Source organism: Pholcus phalangioides, unplaced genomic scaffold, assembly GCF_987345545.1.
Source record: "Pholcus phalangioides strain wild (caught in Gottingen) unplaced genomic scaffold, Ppha-v1.0 ptg000014l_1, whole genome shotgun sequence".
Lineage (NCBI taxonomy): Eukaryota > Metazoa > Arthropoda > Arachnida > Araneae > Pholcidae > Pholcus > Pholcus phalangioides.
In genome coordinates this window covers 12,241,872-12,259,107 of record NW_028301607.1, presented here as the reverse complement: position 1 = coordinate 12,259,107, position 17,236 = coordinate 12,241,872, and the positions used below count along the sequence as shown (strand labels likewise).

The following is a 17,236-nucleotide window of genomic DNA, read 5'->3' as shown; positions in this document are numbered from 1 at the left end:
ATGCATAACAAAGCACCAGACTCCATCCAGCCCCCTCATCCGGGGTAATGGCTAACAGTGGCAATGGTCGATAAAGTCTGGGCTGTATACAGTATAAAATGAATGAAAATGAAAATGCAGCATCAGGAGGTTAATTTCTATGTCCTCTCGTATAAAATCCAAAATGTATTGTTTTTCTGTAATTTGCATGTCGTGGAAAAAAAAACAATTTCACAGTACAATGTGCCATGCAATGGTAGTGAATGAAAATTATCCTGTGGGCCCCCCCCCCCCAGAGTCTGTGGACCACAAGTTGAAAACCACTGACTTAGCCCAAACTATTTTTCTAATTGAAAATCTAAGTCAGCTAATATGTTATGAGAAAATTTTGTGATTTTTGATATTCACTTTCTAGTGAAAAAGTATTCCAAGCCAACGTCTTGGCTCAAGTGTGAGATGGTCTTCCGTTTGAAAAGTTTCTCCATATGAGCAGACAGACCTTCAATATGATATTTAAATGACAGATGACACCACCATTATAACATGAAACACTCATAATTCTGGTAACTTTAATATGTTGGGGCCACGCATGCATTGAGAACACGTTTTGACATGTACCAATTTGTCAAATTCCCTCAGAGAAATGCTTAAAAATCTCATTTACAATTAAATAGCAATAGTGAAAATCTATTATGAATTTTATGGTTACAGAATAAATCAATATATCATCTTCTGACTCAAGTAAATAACTAGTTTTAGTTGTAGCAGCCATACTGCATTAAATATGGACTATGAAAGTGGCAAGAAATATAATTTTTCTTCTGGCTTCTATTTTCAAAGGTGAGACAGGAGTTAGAGCGTGCTAAAAGACGCATGGAGACTGAACTCAACGATGTCAGAGAACAGTTGAATGAGAAGAAGACTCAAGTCGAGGAAATGCAACAACATTTGGCAAGGCGAGAAGATGAACTCAATCAAGCCTTACTGAAGTGAGTTTTATAGAATTTCTTGCTGATTTTACAAGTTTTGATAGTATTGAATTTACTCTAATAAAGCTGCAGCTTATAATTACAAAAAATAAATCCAAATTAATCTCCAATTTTCATTCCTTTTGCCTATTTGATAACTTTTTGCTGCGTGACCTTTCCAAACATTTTTTATTCACACTGAATATTGATAAACTTTATTAAATATAGACAAGGGCATAAATTTTTTTTCGTTGGCAAATTTTTTTCCCCACATTGTCAGTAGAGTCGCTGACAACCAGTCAGGTTATATGAAGTTTAGGATTCAATGGACATGACATGATTCATTCCACCTACCATCTTCGTCAAGATATCAAGCGTTAAGAATGGGCAAATCTGGTTTTCTTTATTTTGAAATTTAAATTATTTTAACAATTCCCTGAAATGGGCAACACATCTAAAAGCTGTAACATCGTCAATATTTAAAAATATAAAATAAAGCAATATGGTAATCATGGATTTTGATAAATTGAGCCATAGGCATCCATTCAGCGCATGTAAGTGAAATAAAATTGTCCAATCAGGAGTATAGGATAATTTGTGCAAAGATCTGGATCGTATCTGCTTGATGTCATCATGGGTATTATCCCTAAAGCAGAATATGCTGGAGACTGACGTATGTCGCAGAACAATCAGTGCAGCTCCAGAACAATCTTGGGGGGGGGACTATAAACAATAAGGAAACAACTCTTCTGCACAGAAAACACTAAAGGAATTTTTACAGCAGAATATTTTTAGTTAGCTGAAGGCTCATTGCAGAACACTGCAAAATGTTGTTCTTTGGAGGTATTATAGATTAGTCCTTTTTCACCTCTCAGTAGGACACCCTCAGTAGCATCATTGATATTCCTCCTGCTCGAGCCCATTTTCGAATACAAACTGTCAATGCTCTCTTGCCCTGGAACACATCACTGGTGGAGAGGTTAAATCCTTCATTGTCTGGAGGTGACAATCTAGATTGATACAATGAGCAGTGGGGTGATGGTCTATTGCTGTGATGTATTAGGTGTGGAATAGCTGATGTTGAGCAAGTCTTATTTGTGCAAGAAGAGTTTTGTCAGACATGGAAATTTCCTTCCTGAAGTCAGATGTTCTAATTGGAATATGGCAAGAGCAATCAAATGTCCATTGAACGAGATATAGCAAAAACTCCTATTTTTGTAATTTATAAATTAAAATGTACAGCGATAAAAAAATTAAAATGAGTTAAAAATTAAGCCAGTAGACTTTCTTTTGCTGTTGTACTTTTATATTCACATAATGAATGCATTGACTTTTAATATTTTTTTCAGATGTGATGAAGAAGCAGTTCAGAAATCGCAGGCCCAGAAATCACTCAGGGAGTTGGAGAGTCAGCTTTCCGAACTTCAAGAAGACCTGGAATCAGAACGACAGATGAGGGCAAAAGCTGAAAAGCAGAAGCGAGATCTGAATGAGGTAATCTCTTTTCTTTCTCATAAATGCAATCCTATTTCATAAAAGTGATATGGAAAAAATATTTTTCCACCCTCTTCCCAAGTCAAATCTTGGGAATTCTGCATTCAAAATGCTTCCATTTTCTTGTATAGGAACTAGAGGCACTGAAAAGTGAGCTGCTGGACACACTAGATACAACAGCAGCTCAGCAAGATCTGCATGTAAAACGAGAACATGAAGTAGCCATGCTGAAGAAATCTATGGAAGATGAAGCTTCGTCTCATGAAAGTCAAATTGCAGACTTGAGGCAAAAGCATAACCACATTATTGAAAGTCTCAATGAGCAGCTGGATTCTATGAAAAAGGTAAGTTGTGGACTTTTTAGTTGTTTAATTAACTAATTTTGTTTTGAAAGAAATCTCGACTAGTTTCATTGACATTTTGATTTGAACACATTAAGTCATATGTTCAAATCAATACATTGTCACGTATGGGGGATTTTTGTGCTGAAATGCGATACAGATTCATAGAAAATCTTTGAATAGTTGGTTATAATAGTCTTAATGTCCATTCTAGGCCAAAAGTTCCTTGGAGAAAGCAAAAACTCACCTTGAAGCCGAGAAAGCTGAACTTTCTAGTGAGGTTAATTCTCTGTCAACAGCAAAACAGGATTCTGAAAGAAGGAGAAAACAGCTCGAACTACAAATGCAGGAGCTAACATCAAAGTTAGAAGATGTCGATAAAACCAAGTCTGATCTATTGGAAAAATCTCAAAAACTTCAGGTACCTAATTTTGCAAGCTTATTAGAACTGTTGCTTGATGTTTAATCTCAAATATTTTTTCCAGTTTTACTTTCAGATTATGAATTTTTCTCTTCCCTTGAATATTATGCCCAAGTATCATCTTAAGTTTAAATATATTTTTTTGTTTTATAAAACTCATTTTCATTTGCAGGCTGAACTCGATTCAGTCACAGCCCAAGTTGAAGAATTGGATTCCAAAGCAACAATTGCAACCAAGCATGCAACAGTATTAGAAGGGCAATTAGCAGAAGCCCAGGACCTGCTCCAGGAAGAAACAAGACAAAAGTTAGCTCTGAGCTCTCGTTTGAGGCAGCTTGAGAGTGAGAGGAACAATCTCCAAGATCAACTGGATGAAGAGGAAGAAGCCAAGAAGAACTTGGAGAAACAAGTTTCTATTCTCAACTCTCAGGTTAGAATATATTCTCCATCACATCTACGGTCGAATACTGATTTAACAAATTGGAAGAAACTGAATTTTATTTGTTAAATCGAGGAAATAGTTATATCCAGGTCAAAATGGAGGCACATAAACATACTCAAAACGGCAAATTTTAAAATCTGCATACTTTAAGGTTGCTGTTTGCAACTTATTTCTGATAGAAATTTAAAAAAATATATATATATTAACTTACAAATAAAGTCAGAATGCATGAGAAAATTGTTTGCTTGAAGTTTGGTACATCCAAAAATATTCATCTAATTCTGTCAAGATTGTCATTTTTTCGCTAACCGAAACACTCTCTTCAGATGGCCTGCCATTCATTGCTTGTCAAGACAGAGCATAAACTTGAAGTAACTTTATCTTTACTGAAATTCTAAACATGTGGACAGCACAATGTTTTATGGTATTGATGTACATTATTGGCCACTGCAACCTTCCCACACACTCTTAATGGTTTTGTCTCTGTTACTGAAAAAGGAATAGATCTATGCCCCAAAGCAGAATGTGCCAAAATCTGCGACGTACGTCGCAGAACAATTACAGCTATTGCAGAACAATTTGGAAGAATTTTAAGAAAAAGTGCAAAAAACACTATTACCTGAATAGGGATTTTTACCGCAGAACATTTCCAGTTAGCTAAGGGCTCGTCGCAGAACAGTGCTAAATATTCTGCTTTGGGGGAATCTATGATATGATCCTGCAACCCACTTGTGTCTAAAGAAGGGCTGAAAGTCAAATCTTCGGATTGTGGTTTTGGGTGCTGAGAAATAAAGGGAAAAAAATGGTGGTTTGAAAAAAAAAAAAATTTATATTGGGGGTTTTTATATTCATTAAAAATAGGGGGGAGGGGGTTCAACCTTTATTTTTGTCAGAATTTCAAAAAATTTTTAAATCAAAATTTGGTGAATAAGAGTGTTATATTGGGGTCCGACTGTATCTTGAGTCATTTTAAGTTTTTGGGACAATTTAATACTGGAGATTGAATTTCTTGAGTATCTTTAAAATTATTTGCTTTCCATATGCAGCTTCAAGAAGTTAGGAAAAGAGCCGATGAAGAAGCTCAGCAGGCTGCTGCACTAGAAGAAATAAGGAAGAAGCAAGTGAAAGACATTGAAGCTTTACAAAGACAAATCACAGAGCTTCAAGCAGCAAATGACAAGCTCGAAAAATCAAAGAAAAAACTTCAGTCTGAGGTTAGAAGTGTTTATGTCATCTGTGATACACATGGTGTATCTTTTTTTCTTCTTTTTCTTTTTTTCATCTTTCATTTTTTTTTTTTTTTCATAGAATATTTTTATTTCTTTTTTTAACTTCAGGTAGAAGATCTTAATATAGAACTGGAAAGCCAAAGGACAAAGGTATCAGATCTGGAGAAGAAGCAGAGGAAATTTGATCATCTGCTTGCAGAAGAGAAAGCAGTATCTGAAAGAATTGCTCAAGAGCGTGACAATGCAGAAAGGGAAGCCAGAGAAAAAGAAACAAAGATCCTGTCCCTCACTCGTGCCTTGGATGACAAGCAAGACCAGCTGGAAGAATTGGAGAGGATGCGAAAAACGCTTCAGGCAGAGCTAGATGAGTTAGTAAACAGTCAAGGAACAGCTGATAAAAATGTAAGATTATTAAACATGTTTGCTGATACTCAGATATAAATGATTTTAACGTTTTAGTTTTCAAATTTATTGTATCCAATATTGATTTTGGGATTCAAGTGGCTATGGTCCAATGGAATGGTGGGTCATACTTCATTGGACAACGGCTCCTTAGCCCAGAACTATTCTCTTATTAAAATGAGTATGGTTTTCTCTTTGCTCATACTTGAAGATATAAATGTATACATTATGAGAATATAGAACAATGTTTTCCAATTCTGTTTAGTACCATGAACTTGAGAAAGCCAAGAGAGCTCTCGAAAGCCAGCTTTCAGAGCAGAAAACTCAACTGGAAGAGCTTGAAGATGACTTCCAATTGACTGAGGATGCCAAGTTGAGGTTGGAAGTGAACATGCAAGCCATGAAGTCACAATTTGAGAGAGATCTTCAAGCGAAAGACGAACAGTTTGAAGAGAAGAGACGAGCATTGCTCAAACAGGTAAACAAAATGGATTGTTTATTCATAATTTACTATTCAGTTTGTTGTTATCAGAAGAATCTACCAAATGAGAATTTGGAAAAGAGTATCAAGGAAATATACAGTAGAACTTCTCTATAATGGATGCCCGTGGATAGAAGATTTTGTTCACTAACACGGTGTGTCCATTAATGGGTAGTAACATACAAGTGAACAAAAAGTCCTATAGACACATTTTTAAAATTAATAACAAATAAACCAATTGACATTAAAAGGTATGGTTTGCACTAAAATATTCATCGGGGCCTTAAGATTTCTTGCTAATTAATTAAATAAAAATTCACTCACAGGTGGTACTCTAAAATACTTGACATAACGCATAAAGTGTAACACAAATAATTAATGACAGTTTGCATTACATAAAACTCTCAGATTTTGATAGGAGCCCTTTTTTTAGTTTGGGCTACATCTGGGTGAAAGGGTGCTTTTGTACAAGGAGAGATGGTAGTTTTATGTAATGCATATTGTTAAACATTAATTATGCACTGTTTGTATTGATATTTATGGATTTATATTACTGTTGATATTATGTTATCCAGTTTTTTTGTTTTACAATGCCACTTTCTTAGTAAAATTCACTTTTTATTATTTTTTCAGAAAAAAAACCAGGCCATGAGAAGTATTTTAGTCCAACCAAAATTTTGAACCTTAAAACTGTTTTTTTTTTATGTCTATTGGTTGATTTGTTATTAATTTTTAAAATGTGTCCAGGATTTCTTGCCTACCCTGTACATTGAGGCAACCTCTTGACTTAATCTAAAAAAATGTCGGGTAATAGGAGGTGCCTACTAACAAAGGGGGTTCTGAAACCAAGGTGTGTCTGGAGCTTCAGTCAGATGAGAGTGGGCTAGAGCACTATTGGTAAGATAATTAAAGTTAAAGATAATAAAAGTCTTTGTCAGGATTTGCGGTCATCTCGGGCCAGCAATAATTTTTATGGCTTTCAATACAAAGGCAGCGGAATGAGCATCTTCCTTTGTGAATAACCGAACAAGTAGGGATTGCTTCACGCCGGCTGTGGTTTTTGTGATTATGTTCAAGAAAGGCTTTTATTATCTTTAGGCTTTTATTAACTTTAATTATCTTACCAAGAGTGCTCCAGACCACTTTCGGGGGACTGAAGCTTGGGGTTCTCAAACTGCCCACTGTGGCATCCTGGTGTGCCTCCAACCTTTGTCACCACTAAATGGCGTCCCTAACAAAGGTTTTTCGAAATTTTTTCATTAAACAGCTCTGAGGAGCTAGCAGAGCTCACGGATAAGCATTGAATGGGGGGGGGGGGGGCAGTGGGTGGAAAAAGTTCAAGAACCCCTGTGCTAACAAGTAGTGCTCGTTATAGGGAGGTTCCATTGTATGTCAGAAAGTCTTCAAGAAATCTTTTTGGTAATTCAGTCACACTCTCTGGTGTTGATTATAGTCACAAATATTGCCAGCACATCATGTGCAGAGTTAAGAGGAGTTACTTGAATCCTTAGCAAAAAAAACAAAGAAATTATTTGGATAAAGGCCAATGTGTTTTCATTTTTCCCTCTATCATCTTGGAGTTAGATGTAGGTTCTAGTTCCTGGAGTGAACCAGGGCTTTTGCTATAAGAACCCGTATAACTGTTGTAGGAAAAGAGTTTCAAAGCTTCTGACATCAACACTTGGGCTTAAGTTATGAAGGACTATACACCCTTCGGAGGTAACAAGACTAAGATAACTTTGGGGTGGTACAGACACTTTTTTTGGGCTTAGTTTTAATCCCCCCCCCCACTCCTTTTTTTTCTTGAGACATGGTAGAACATTATTCAATGGCAAACAAACTCATGTCTGTTTTTTAAAATTCAAACAGTAAAAAGTTACAAGAACTATACAAACATGACATTTATGTTAGAATAGGAATTGGTGTTTTAGCATCTCGATAATTATTGCTGTACATGGATCGTTACAGTTGCGAGACATTGAAGCTGAACTCGAAGATGAGAGGAAGCAGAGGACAGCAGCTATCAGTGCAAGGAAGAAAGTCGAGAGTGATTTGAAAGATTTGGAACAGCAGCTTGAAATGGCCAACAAAGTAAAAGAAGATGCTTTGAGGCAACTGAAGAAACTGCAAGTAAGAATACACTGTAAAAAAAATTCTGTAATTTTCTTTCCTCTTATATCGAAAGGGGCCATTTGAACAAGTTTAGAAATGTCAAATCTGCTATGTAGTTCTGTGAAATTAATTGCTTCTTTTGTCACAGTCAAAATTCTATTCACTCATCTTGTGATTTTCTCTGTACAGTCAGTCTGTTGCAGATTTTACGGCATTGAGAAAAAAATGTCTGTGTATAGTCCATAACGGCATGTAAATCCATGCATACAAATTTAATTCATCAATAATGAAATCTTGAAGAATGAAGAGGGTTCTTTGCAGGGGAAAAATATTTATTTATCTACTTAAGTCTATATGCTGTTTATAAATGCTTGAAAAATTTTGTATAAATTTTTTTAAATTAATGAAACCTCGATATAACGATACTCAGCAAGCCAAGAAAAAATATTGTTGCCGAGAGGTTATTATATTAAGAGGTATCACTATAATCAGTCACCACCAAATTTATGCTGTTATTAGTATCTCTTCTTAATTGGGGTTGTTAGTACTATCATAAAATGTGTTCATAAGCGAAACAAAAGATTATAATTGATTAGCTGGTTAATAAAATTCAGTTACTCCACACTGTAAAGCAGTTTACCTCTCAGCACTTCTGTGTACTGCACAGAAAATAAAACAGCATAGCAACTTTATGAACACTTCTGAAGGTAAGATACTGATGTTATTAAACACTCTTGAAAGAACAAAAACTGTTGGAGAATTGTGATTTTGAGCAGTATATAAAAATGTTGTAGCAGTTTCGAAATGCCCTAAAAAATTGTTATACAGGGATTTGTCATAGTAAAGGAGATATAGCTGTATTGAGGGGCAAGAGAGTCTCAAAAGCATCATGGGGCCTCGGGCAAAGTGATTTTTTTGAGGGCCTTACCTAACAAGAAATAACTGCCTACCAATTAATATGCTTATTCTCAAAAAATTTGAACCAGATTTCATTTTTACTTATGGTTGAGATTAGACTATTCTCTTATACAATTCATTGTTGAAGTTTTGTTCCCTGGTATGGCGAGGGTTCAAAGGGACAAAGATTATTGAAAGATGGGTTTCAGAAATGTGTATCAATAAACGAATCTGAAATGGTAAAATTTGCTTTCGCAGGTTCAGATGAAAGATTGTCTAAGAGATGCTGAAGCTGATAAAGAAGCAAAAGAAGAAATGGCCCTCCAGCTGAAGGAAGTCGAGAAAAAACTGAAGGCTATGGAGGCAGACTTTATTCAAACTCAAGAAGATTTAGCCAACTCAGAAAGGGCTCGTCGTGCTGCTGAAGCTGAAAGAGACGATCTCCTCGAAGAAATCAATTCCGCTACTTCAGGAGGGTAAGAATTTTTTTTGTTCAATGTGGAAGCTCTGTGTTTCTTAAACTGCGTTTAGCATGTATAAAATGTGCAAAATATTTTGTGGCTGATTTATGTGGCTCATGTTTAGGGGTTTCAGTAGCTCAGACTTTAATTTTGAATTTGTACTTCAAGGTCTCTGTTGCAAGACGAGAAGAGACGGTTGGAAGCAAGAATCCAGCAACTCGAGGAAGAGCTTGAAGAAGAGCAAAGTAATTCAGAGATTCTCATGGACAAAGCTCGTAAAGCTCAAAGTCAGGTAAGATTTGTAGAAATTTCTGTTTTTATTATGTACACTTAAATGCATTCAACCCATGGCTCACAGGGCAAATGTAGCCCCAGAGTCATCTTATGTGGCTGTGACCTCAAACCTAATTTGTAAAAATGAACAAAGCGACACAGCTCTAGATCACTCAGGTGTCCCACAGCACATATCCAGTTAAGTTAAATTGTCTGTGGCACATATCTATAGATCACTTAAATGATCTGTCGCTTATATACAAATCATATTCGTTGAGTCTCAATGTTTGGAAGCCAATAGGACTAGTTGATTTCTTTTTCGTGATTCTAAGGCCCGGCCATACACATGATTAATGGGAAATAAATGGGTAAAAATGAAACAATGAACTGCTTGCAGCCAGGTTTAATTGATGTCAGGTTCAGAAACACTAAGTGACACACAGCACATTTACAGATAACCCGAGTGGTCAAGTGGCGCAGTGGTAAGATGCTCGTCCTCCAGGATGAAGGCTACCGTCAAAGTCCATGTGTTTGCATCTGGGCATAAGACATCAGAAACAAGTTCTTTATTTACCAAGCTTGGTACAACTACTGATAGATGGCACCTTCATTTTCCACCCTACTCCAATGTTTGGAAATTGCTGTATGGGGATATATGACCAGAGTTGGTGTGCTGTAAGTAGTGATAACTTGAGTGACCCACAGCACAGTTTCAGAGCACATACGTGACCTGCAGCATATTTCCAGATAGCTGAAGTGGCCCACGACAAATTCACATGTCACATAAGTGTCCCTGCAGCACATTACAGATCACATAAGTGACTTGCGGATTACTTAACTTTATTAACCTTATTTACGGATTACTTAAGTAATATGATTGTCTGTTAAATCCATTATATCTGTTCCAGATCATTTAATCAGTGCTTGAGTGGTGCAGTGGTAAGGTGCTTGCTCATCTTCCACCATGAAGGTTACCATGGATTCAATCGGGGGGGGGGGGGAATATAAAGAAACAAGCTCTTGACCTACCGAGCCTGGGATGACCACTGATAGATGACACCTTGATTTCCCACCCAACTCTATCTGTAGGGAATTGCCATACGGTGATATGACCAAAGTTTGTGTACAGGACATCAGGACACAGAACAGCTTAAGTAATAGATGTAGTACATGTAGCCCGCGACACATTTTCAAATCAATGAAGTGACCCACACTCTGAACGCATTTGATTTATTACGTAACTATATTCATGAAAATGCACAGGCACCCATATTCTGTAGTTGTTCATAAGGTGCAATGGATTTCAATTTTGTGAATAGAAGTTGCTATCTGTCAATAAAATAAAGTGTGAAACCTAATCGAAGGTTTTTCAGTGGTGCTGTTGGAACTTTAGTTCATGAACATTATTTGTTCCGCAAACATGCTCTTAATCCGAACCACCCAATGTATCAAAACAAATTTTTCCATAGGAAACTGGATACTCAGATTCATTCCACAATTATCTATTCACAAAGTGGCTAATAAACACAGCATTTAATTAATAATGCAACACAATAATACAATATAAAGCCATAAAAAGAAAACATACAGTACAACAATATTTACAAATTAACTTACTCTAAACGATGAGAGAGAGGGTGGAGAACTATTGCTTATAGGATGACTTACATACTCACTGTTACCTTCTAGCTCTTACCCCCCAATCTTTTTCATTTTTATGACTCGTTCCAGTCAGATTCATGACTTTAAGATAGCTTGTTTGGATGTTTTCTTTCGACATTGATTGATAAAATATGGAAAATATCCCTGTAAGTGGTCGTAGGCCATGATTATGTCAAGTATTTACAAGTAGGAATATATTAAAATATAGCCAAGATTATTTCATCGTCTGTTTTGTTCCCCCCCCCCCTTTATAATGCTCTTTTATTGCAAAAATTTTAATTGGTTTTTACTTGATTGTTTTGTTTCAGATCGAGCAATTGACGAATGACCTCGCAAGTGAGAGATCAAGTACTCAAAAACTTGAAAACAATAGACTACTTCTGGAGAGGCAGGTGAGTAATAATGCACATACATATTTTTGATATCTTATTTTATGAGTAGACACAAAAAAAAGAAGAACTTCCTGTTAAATAAAATGTCTTTATTGGTCCAAGCATATTACATAGCTGCCAAGTCTCAGATTTTCAGGAGGCTCCAGAATTCCTACTCCATCTCAGGAATTCCAGAAAAATTCTTGTATCTCTATAATTTTTACCCTGATTGTGAAAAATCCTTACTTTTGGTGGGGAAAAATTATTCCCAAAGAATTCACCCAGAAAAAAGTCCATTGCGTGCATGTGTGTGTGTCCCGTTCCCCCAAAATGATAATTACATGCATAGCGTAAATTTTTGCCATTGTGTCAAATTATAAAGGAATTTAATTTTGGCAAGGGAAAAGACAAATTTGCTAAACAGGCAGTGCCAGTTCGGCTTCTCGACAGTTGAATCGGCAATTAAGACCATACTTTACATTGAGTCTTTATATCCAGTTTTTGTCCAGATGGTTATTTTTTTTTTAAATTGGAGTGAGTTATTTTTGTGTAGTAATGACAGGTGATGTTGCCTACTCAGAGTTGCCAACTGCTATGAATTGTTCATAGTTTCTACGAGCGGCTGTACTCAATTATGGAGCTACGAAAGATACTCTGAATACTACGAAGATGTAGTTTTTTTTTCCAAATATGTATATATATATTTAGTTTAAATATAAAATATTTTATCCTACTTCCATTTTCACTTTATGAAAAATTATATCGGATTAAATATGTAAAGGGAGTTTGTGTAAAATTTAAGATTATTTTCAGGTTAAAGGATTGAAAATTAATGTTTATTTTACGTTATTTCAGAATAAAGAACTTCGTGCCAAACTGCAAGACTTGGAAACTTCCCAACGCACCAGAACAAAGGCTGCTATCGCTGCTCTGGAGGCTAAAGTATCGCAGCTGGAGGAACAGGTTGAAATCGAAACCAAGTGAGAATCACACAATCTCATCAGAATTGGCCCCCTCTCAAATTTAATATTGAAGTAGAAAGTTTTTTAAAGTGTTACAAGTGATTACTTTTATTGTTTCTCGCCTGATATCTGTGTGTGTATGTGCCTTCTAGGGAAAGGCAAGCGATGGCCAAGGCCAACAGGAAACTGGAGAAACGCATGAAAGAGCTCAACATGCAGTTAGAAGATGAAAGACGGCATTCCGATCAATACAAAGAACAGGCATGTATTCGTGGATATAGTCTTATAGAGCATCTTAAATTATTTTATGATAGTATAATGCCTACATGCTCAACCTATAGCCAGCAGGCTCTGAGTAATCTGATATGGCCAGTGACCTCAAACCTAATTTTGCAAAAATGAACTAAGCAATACACATTACCAGATCACGTAAGTGACCCACAATACAGTTTTCCCTACCACTTAAGTGGCCTGCAACTCATTTCAGATCACTGAAGTGACTTTTGGCATATTTCCAGATCACTGAAGTGACTTGGGGCACATTTACAGATTTCTTAAATGCTCTGGGGCACCGTTCAAGATCCCTTAACCCTTTCCGGCACAGTGTCCCCATAGTGAGACCACGTGTTCACATTGTTTTCTGTGTGTTTTGGATAATTCTGTCCCACAAAGGGTTAAACAGCCTGAAGCAATTTTGAGAATCACTGAAGGGACCTGCTGTACAGTTCCACATCACTCAGATAGCCCATACCACATTTCCGCATTCCTGGATAATTTACGTGACCCATGACATATTTACAACAGATCACTTGATTGATCAGCAGCACAGTGCCAGAGTATTTAAGTGACCCACAGCACTGTTCCGTATTGCTTAAGTGTTAAGCAATACATATAACTCACTCGCTTACCCGCTCTCTTAATAACTCCCTGACTCGATCATGCACTCTTTCCATATTTCACTTTACTGATGGATTGTCAGTGAATTCCAGTCATGCTGGGATGAATTGTATGGCTGTGAATTTAACTGCCTGTGAATTTTCTGTTTGGCGAATTACATGGCGGTGAATTGTTGGTGAAGAACCAATTTCACATGGTCATTCACCATTGCTCCAAATCATAATGGAATATTTTATTTGACTAAAAACAATCAAATCCAGTATCTATTTGGCTGTGGGAGATGATTTATTGTGCACGTGTGTGTGGCGAGGATGTGATTTTTTTTATGATCGAATGGTGATCCTAGTCTGAAGTTAGTAAATACAGTTTAATCAGCTATTGTTTAATGGTTGACAATGGGTTGGTTCAGTATGTTTTTGATGTCAGAATGTGATGTAAGTGTCAAAAAAAAACAAAAAAAAAAACAACAATCCTATGGATCATGAGCAGTTTTTTCCAATTTGAGTAAGCTTATAATTAAATCACTTGAAATATCTTGTGGTGTTCTCCTACTCTATCCACCGATGCAGCGGCATGCTATTTGAAAATCGCTATCTGGCACCCCCACTGCTAAATCTCAAAGCTCTTCAGAGTCATTCCCGATACACTGGTTGGCACAATTACAGCACAATATAAAGGTGTTTTTAGACCAAAATTACCTTGTTGTGTTTATGTTACGAATTTCCCTAAGGTGCTAGGGCACCTTAATAGGAATTTGCTTTTATAAGTTACTATTTTGTAATGAAATGTACATAGAGGGACATTTGTCTTCATTTTATTTATTTTCAGGTGGAGAAAGCAAGTAACAGGGTGAAAGCTCTCAAGAGGCAGTTGGATGAATCTGAAGAGGAATGTTCCAGAGAAAAAGCGCAGAGACGAAAAGCTCAACGAGAGGTTGAAGATTTGATTGAAGCTAATGAAGTTTTAACAAGAGAAACGTCAAGTCTGAAAACTAAGCTCAGGTAAATAGAATCAATTCGTAGTACTCAGCAGATTAACTCAGCTGAGTAAATGGCTTACATCCCTAGCAGGACAAAGCCAGGGCCCTGTCCGGTTCCTCAGTATTCAGCAGATTACAAGTTCTAAGGGCTGCTGGAACAATATTTTGCTGCCACAGTCCCCCCCCCCCCCCTTCTCATGAGAGAATTTTGAGCTGTTTAGTTATATCGTCAACATGTTGATACACTCAAGGTTCCATCCACGTGTGTGGAAGGTATTTTTTCCTTAGTGCTTGGCAATCATAATTGGAATTTATTGTGTTATTGTATTATACAATATAGTGAATTATACAATACTGCCTTGTATTCGTGCATATGTTCGGTTACTAAATTGCCTATCGTATACAATAGCCTCTGTAATCCAGCTTATATCAGACCTGGGGTATGCCACATTAGTGGAAGGTCTTCGAAAAGGCAATGCATTTAAATTATTTAAGCTATGGTACTCCAGATTTTTATGAACAAAACATCATATAAAGCCGAAAATGAACTGAACTTTAAATATGAATTTAGAATGAAATACTTTATAAATTTACTGACCTGCACAGTCAGAAGCTAGCTCCCTAACCACTGGACTGCCGGGCGGCAATGTTTTTCCTTTTTCGCTTCTAGGAACATTTAAGAACAGTCTTGTTTAAATAATTTCAGAAGCACCAGCAAAAACCTTCAAGAAGGACTTTTTAAACATTTATTCAACTCGTAAGACGTATTTTCTTCTAACACAAGAATTGTTACCTCAACACAGTGTTTTCCAAAAAAAAAACTGGGAGAGAGACTGCGAATATATATATATATCGAGGGCCAACTGCACAAATTTTTTTATGTCTAGGAATTGGCACCTTTGCTAGTGTATATAGATAGTTGAGTGCAGTTGCCACTCAATTTTACAAACCTGCACGTTTTTACGAACGAGTCCTTTTTTTCATATGCTAATAATATAAATGATAAACCATTTCTCTTTGAACGTCTTTTCCATTTATGAATATTTGATTCCACAAACAAATTGTTAAAGTTTATAAAAACGAGCTCCGACTGTAATTTCCCTTGAACCACACAGCTTCTTAGCCGTTAAAAAGTCTTGCCGCAGAGAGCAATAGGCCTACAATGGTCTACTATTTAATCATTACACTTCATGCATAGCTAGAAAAATTGATGGCAGCGCTACACATGACAAACATTACACAGTAACAAACTTCACGGAAGGTTCACTACACACGCCCACACACACATTCCAACATGTACGAATTCGTTAGAAGTTCCGGAGAGGGATATTGGATGAGGTGCATGTCTATTTCAGTAGTAGCTTCTTAACAGTAAACTGCATCATACTGTCGGTCAGATATTTTCTCATTAATGTGGAATCTTCTTACTTTGTATTTTGTACATCTATGTTGACCATAAATTTTTGTTTTATTCCCCCCCCCCTTTTTTTTTGCCGCCTTAAAATGTTAAAATTTTATTCCATTCCTTTCTCAGGCGTGTTGGAGCAGGATCCGGTCTACCGTCTTCTTCACGTTATCTTAGCGGTAAACGTGGCTCTCTCAGTTCCAGCGGTACTGGTGACGATGGCATAGTTCTTCCCGATGAAACCTTGAACGATGACAGTCAAGCTTGATTTGATTATATTATATTTGCTATGAACTTTTATACAAAAAAAATTAAAAAAAACTTTTTTAATAATCTTATCGCATTTAAAAAAAACAATAGGAAACATTCCGAGTAACGATGAAGTTGCAAACCGTCACACTAGTTTACTGCACACTTGTTTGTGGTGGTGATGATGAAACAAATACAATCTCTTCTTTTTTTATGTACACGAGAATCTTTTTTTTACCAACGTTACTTTGTAAAGCTGAATTTTTTTATATACATATATATATATTGCACCAAATTGGAACGATATCACTCGAATTTTTCTACCGCAAGTGTATGTTATACATTAGAATCCTTTAGATATACCAACGTGTTAGAGAAATGATGATGAATAGGTGACCGATCGTGTGTTGTTTCCCGTGAGCCATTGTCAATGAATTTTTTCTCCCCCCCCCCTCCTTACTCGCTGCCTTTTTTTTCAAGAAGAAAAAGGAAGAAAAGATTTATCGATTATTTGATTACATTTATATTGTTGGTTTTTATATAGAAATTTATATGCAGACTGACATTTTGTATGTATAAATTTTTTGCAAATGCTTATGTTATTGTTTGCTACTTGTTCTATTCTCTTCATTTTGTATTAAAGATGAACGCTTTTAAAAACGCTGTTGTCTGGAATGAATTTATTGAAGGCTAGCTGTACAGTGGGGGAATTCGGTTTGAATTCAAACTTGCATGAACTTCCCTTGAGTTTCCTACAGGGGTCCTACCTTATGGTAAAATGTACTACTTTCTCGTTTTCATTCTACTTTCTTTACCAAATCTATCAACAAAATTTGTGCAACTGTTTTTAGTTGAACAGCGAATCATTGATATATTGCCAAATAATGCATATGTAGTAGATTGCAGTTAATGATTCTGATAAGTCAGAAATTGTATCGTTTTTCAGATTACTTGGGGGTTTTATTAGCCGCTGTGGTTGTCAAGTAGTGATAGTGACTGACCATATCGTCGCCACAGTGGTGGTCATCTGAGGTTGGTTTTCTGTGGTTCCCAACTTTGAGGCGTGAATGCGAGCCGATCTCCCCGTTAAAAAGTCTCTCCACAGAGAGTAGCAGGCCTACAATGGCGCAAGTATTCTATCATCAAACTTCACTCACTTCTGAAATATAGATGGCAGCACTGAGTATCAGACAACACCATATACACTCAGA

The 17,236-nt window shown here is 36.5% G+C and overlaps 1 protein-coding gene across 2 annotated transcripts in view; it reads left to right on the top strand.

Moving 5' to 3' along the window:
- zip (myosin heavy chain 10) overlaps positions 1-16,622 on the top strand; it is a 94,599-nt gene extending 77,977 nt beyond the window's left edge. For both annotated transcript variants that reach the window (XM_089241754.1, XM_089241755.1), the window contains 16 exons: positions 820-968; positions 2,297-2,441; positions 2,573-2,785; positions 2,997-3,203; positions 3,376-3,633; positions 4,692-4,859; positions 4,983-5,276; positions 5,542-5,754; positions 7,726-7,887; positions 9,025-9,242; positions 9,396-9,519; positions 11,471-11,554; positions 12,389-12,513; positions 12,648-12,756; positions 14,221-14,393; positions 15,906-16,622. In XM_089241754.1, coding sequence (XP_089097880.1) covers positions 820-968; positions 2,297-2,441; positions 2,573-2,785; positions 2,997-3,203; positions 3,376-3,633; positions 4,692-4,859; positions 4,983-5,276; positions 5,542-5,754; positions 7,726-7,887; positions 9,025-9,242; positions 9,396-9,519; positions 11,471-11,554; positions 12,389-12,513; positions 12,648-12,756; positions 14,221-14,393; positions 15,906-16,044 — 2,781 coding nt within the window. In that variant the 3' untranslated portion in view covers positions 16,045-16,622. The remainder of the gene's footprint in view (positions 1-819; positions 969-2,296; positions 2,442-2,572; positions 2,786-2,996; positions 3,204-3,375; positions 3,634-4,691; positions 4,860-4,982; positions 5,277-5,541; positions 5,755-7,725; positions 7,888-9,024; positions 9,243-9,395; positions 9,520-11,470; positions 11,555-12,388; positions 12,514-12,647; positions 12,757-14,220; positions 14,394-15,905) is intronic.
- Positions 16,623-17,236: the final 614 nt, after the last annotated feature.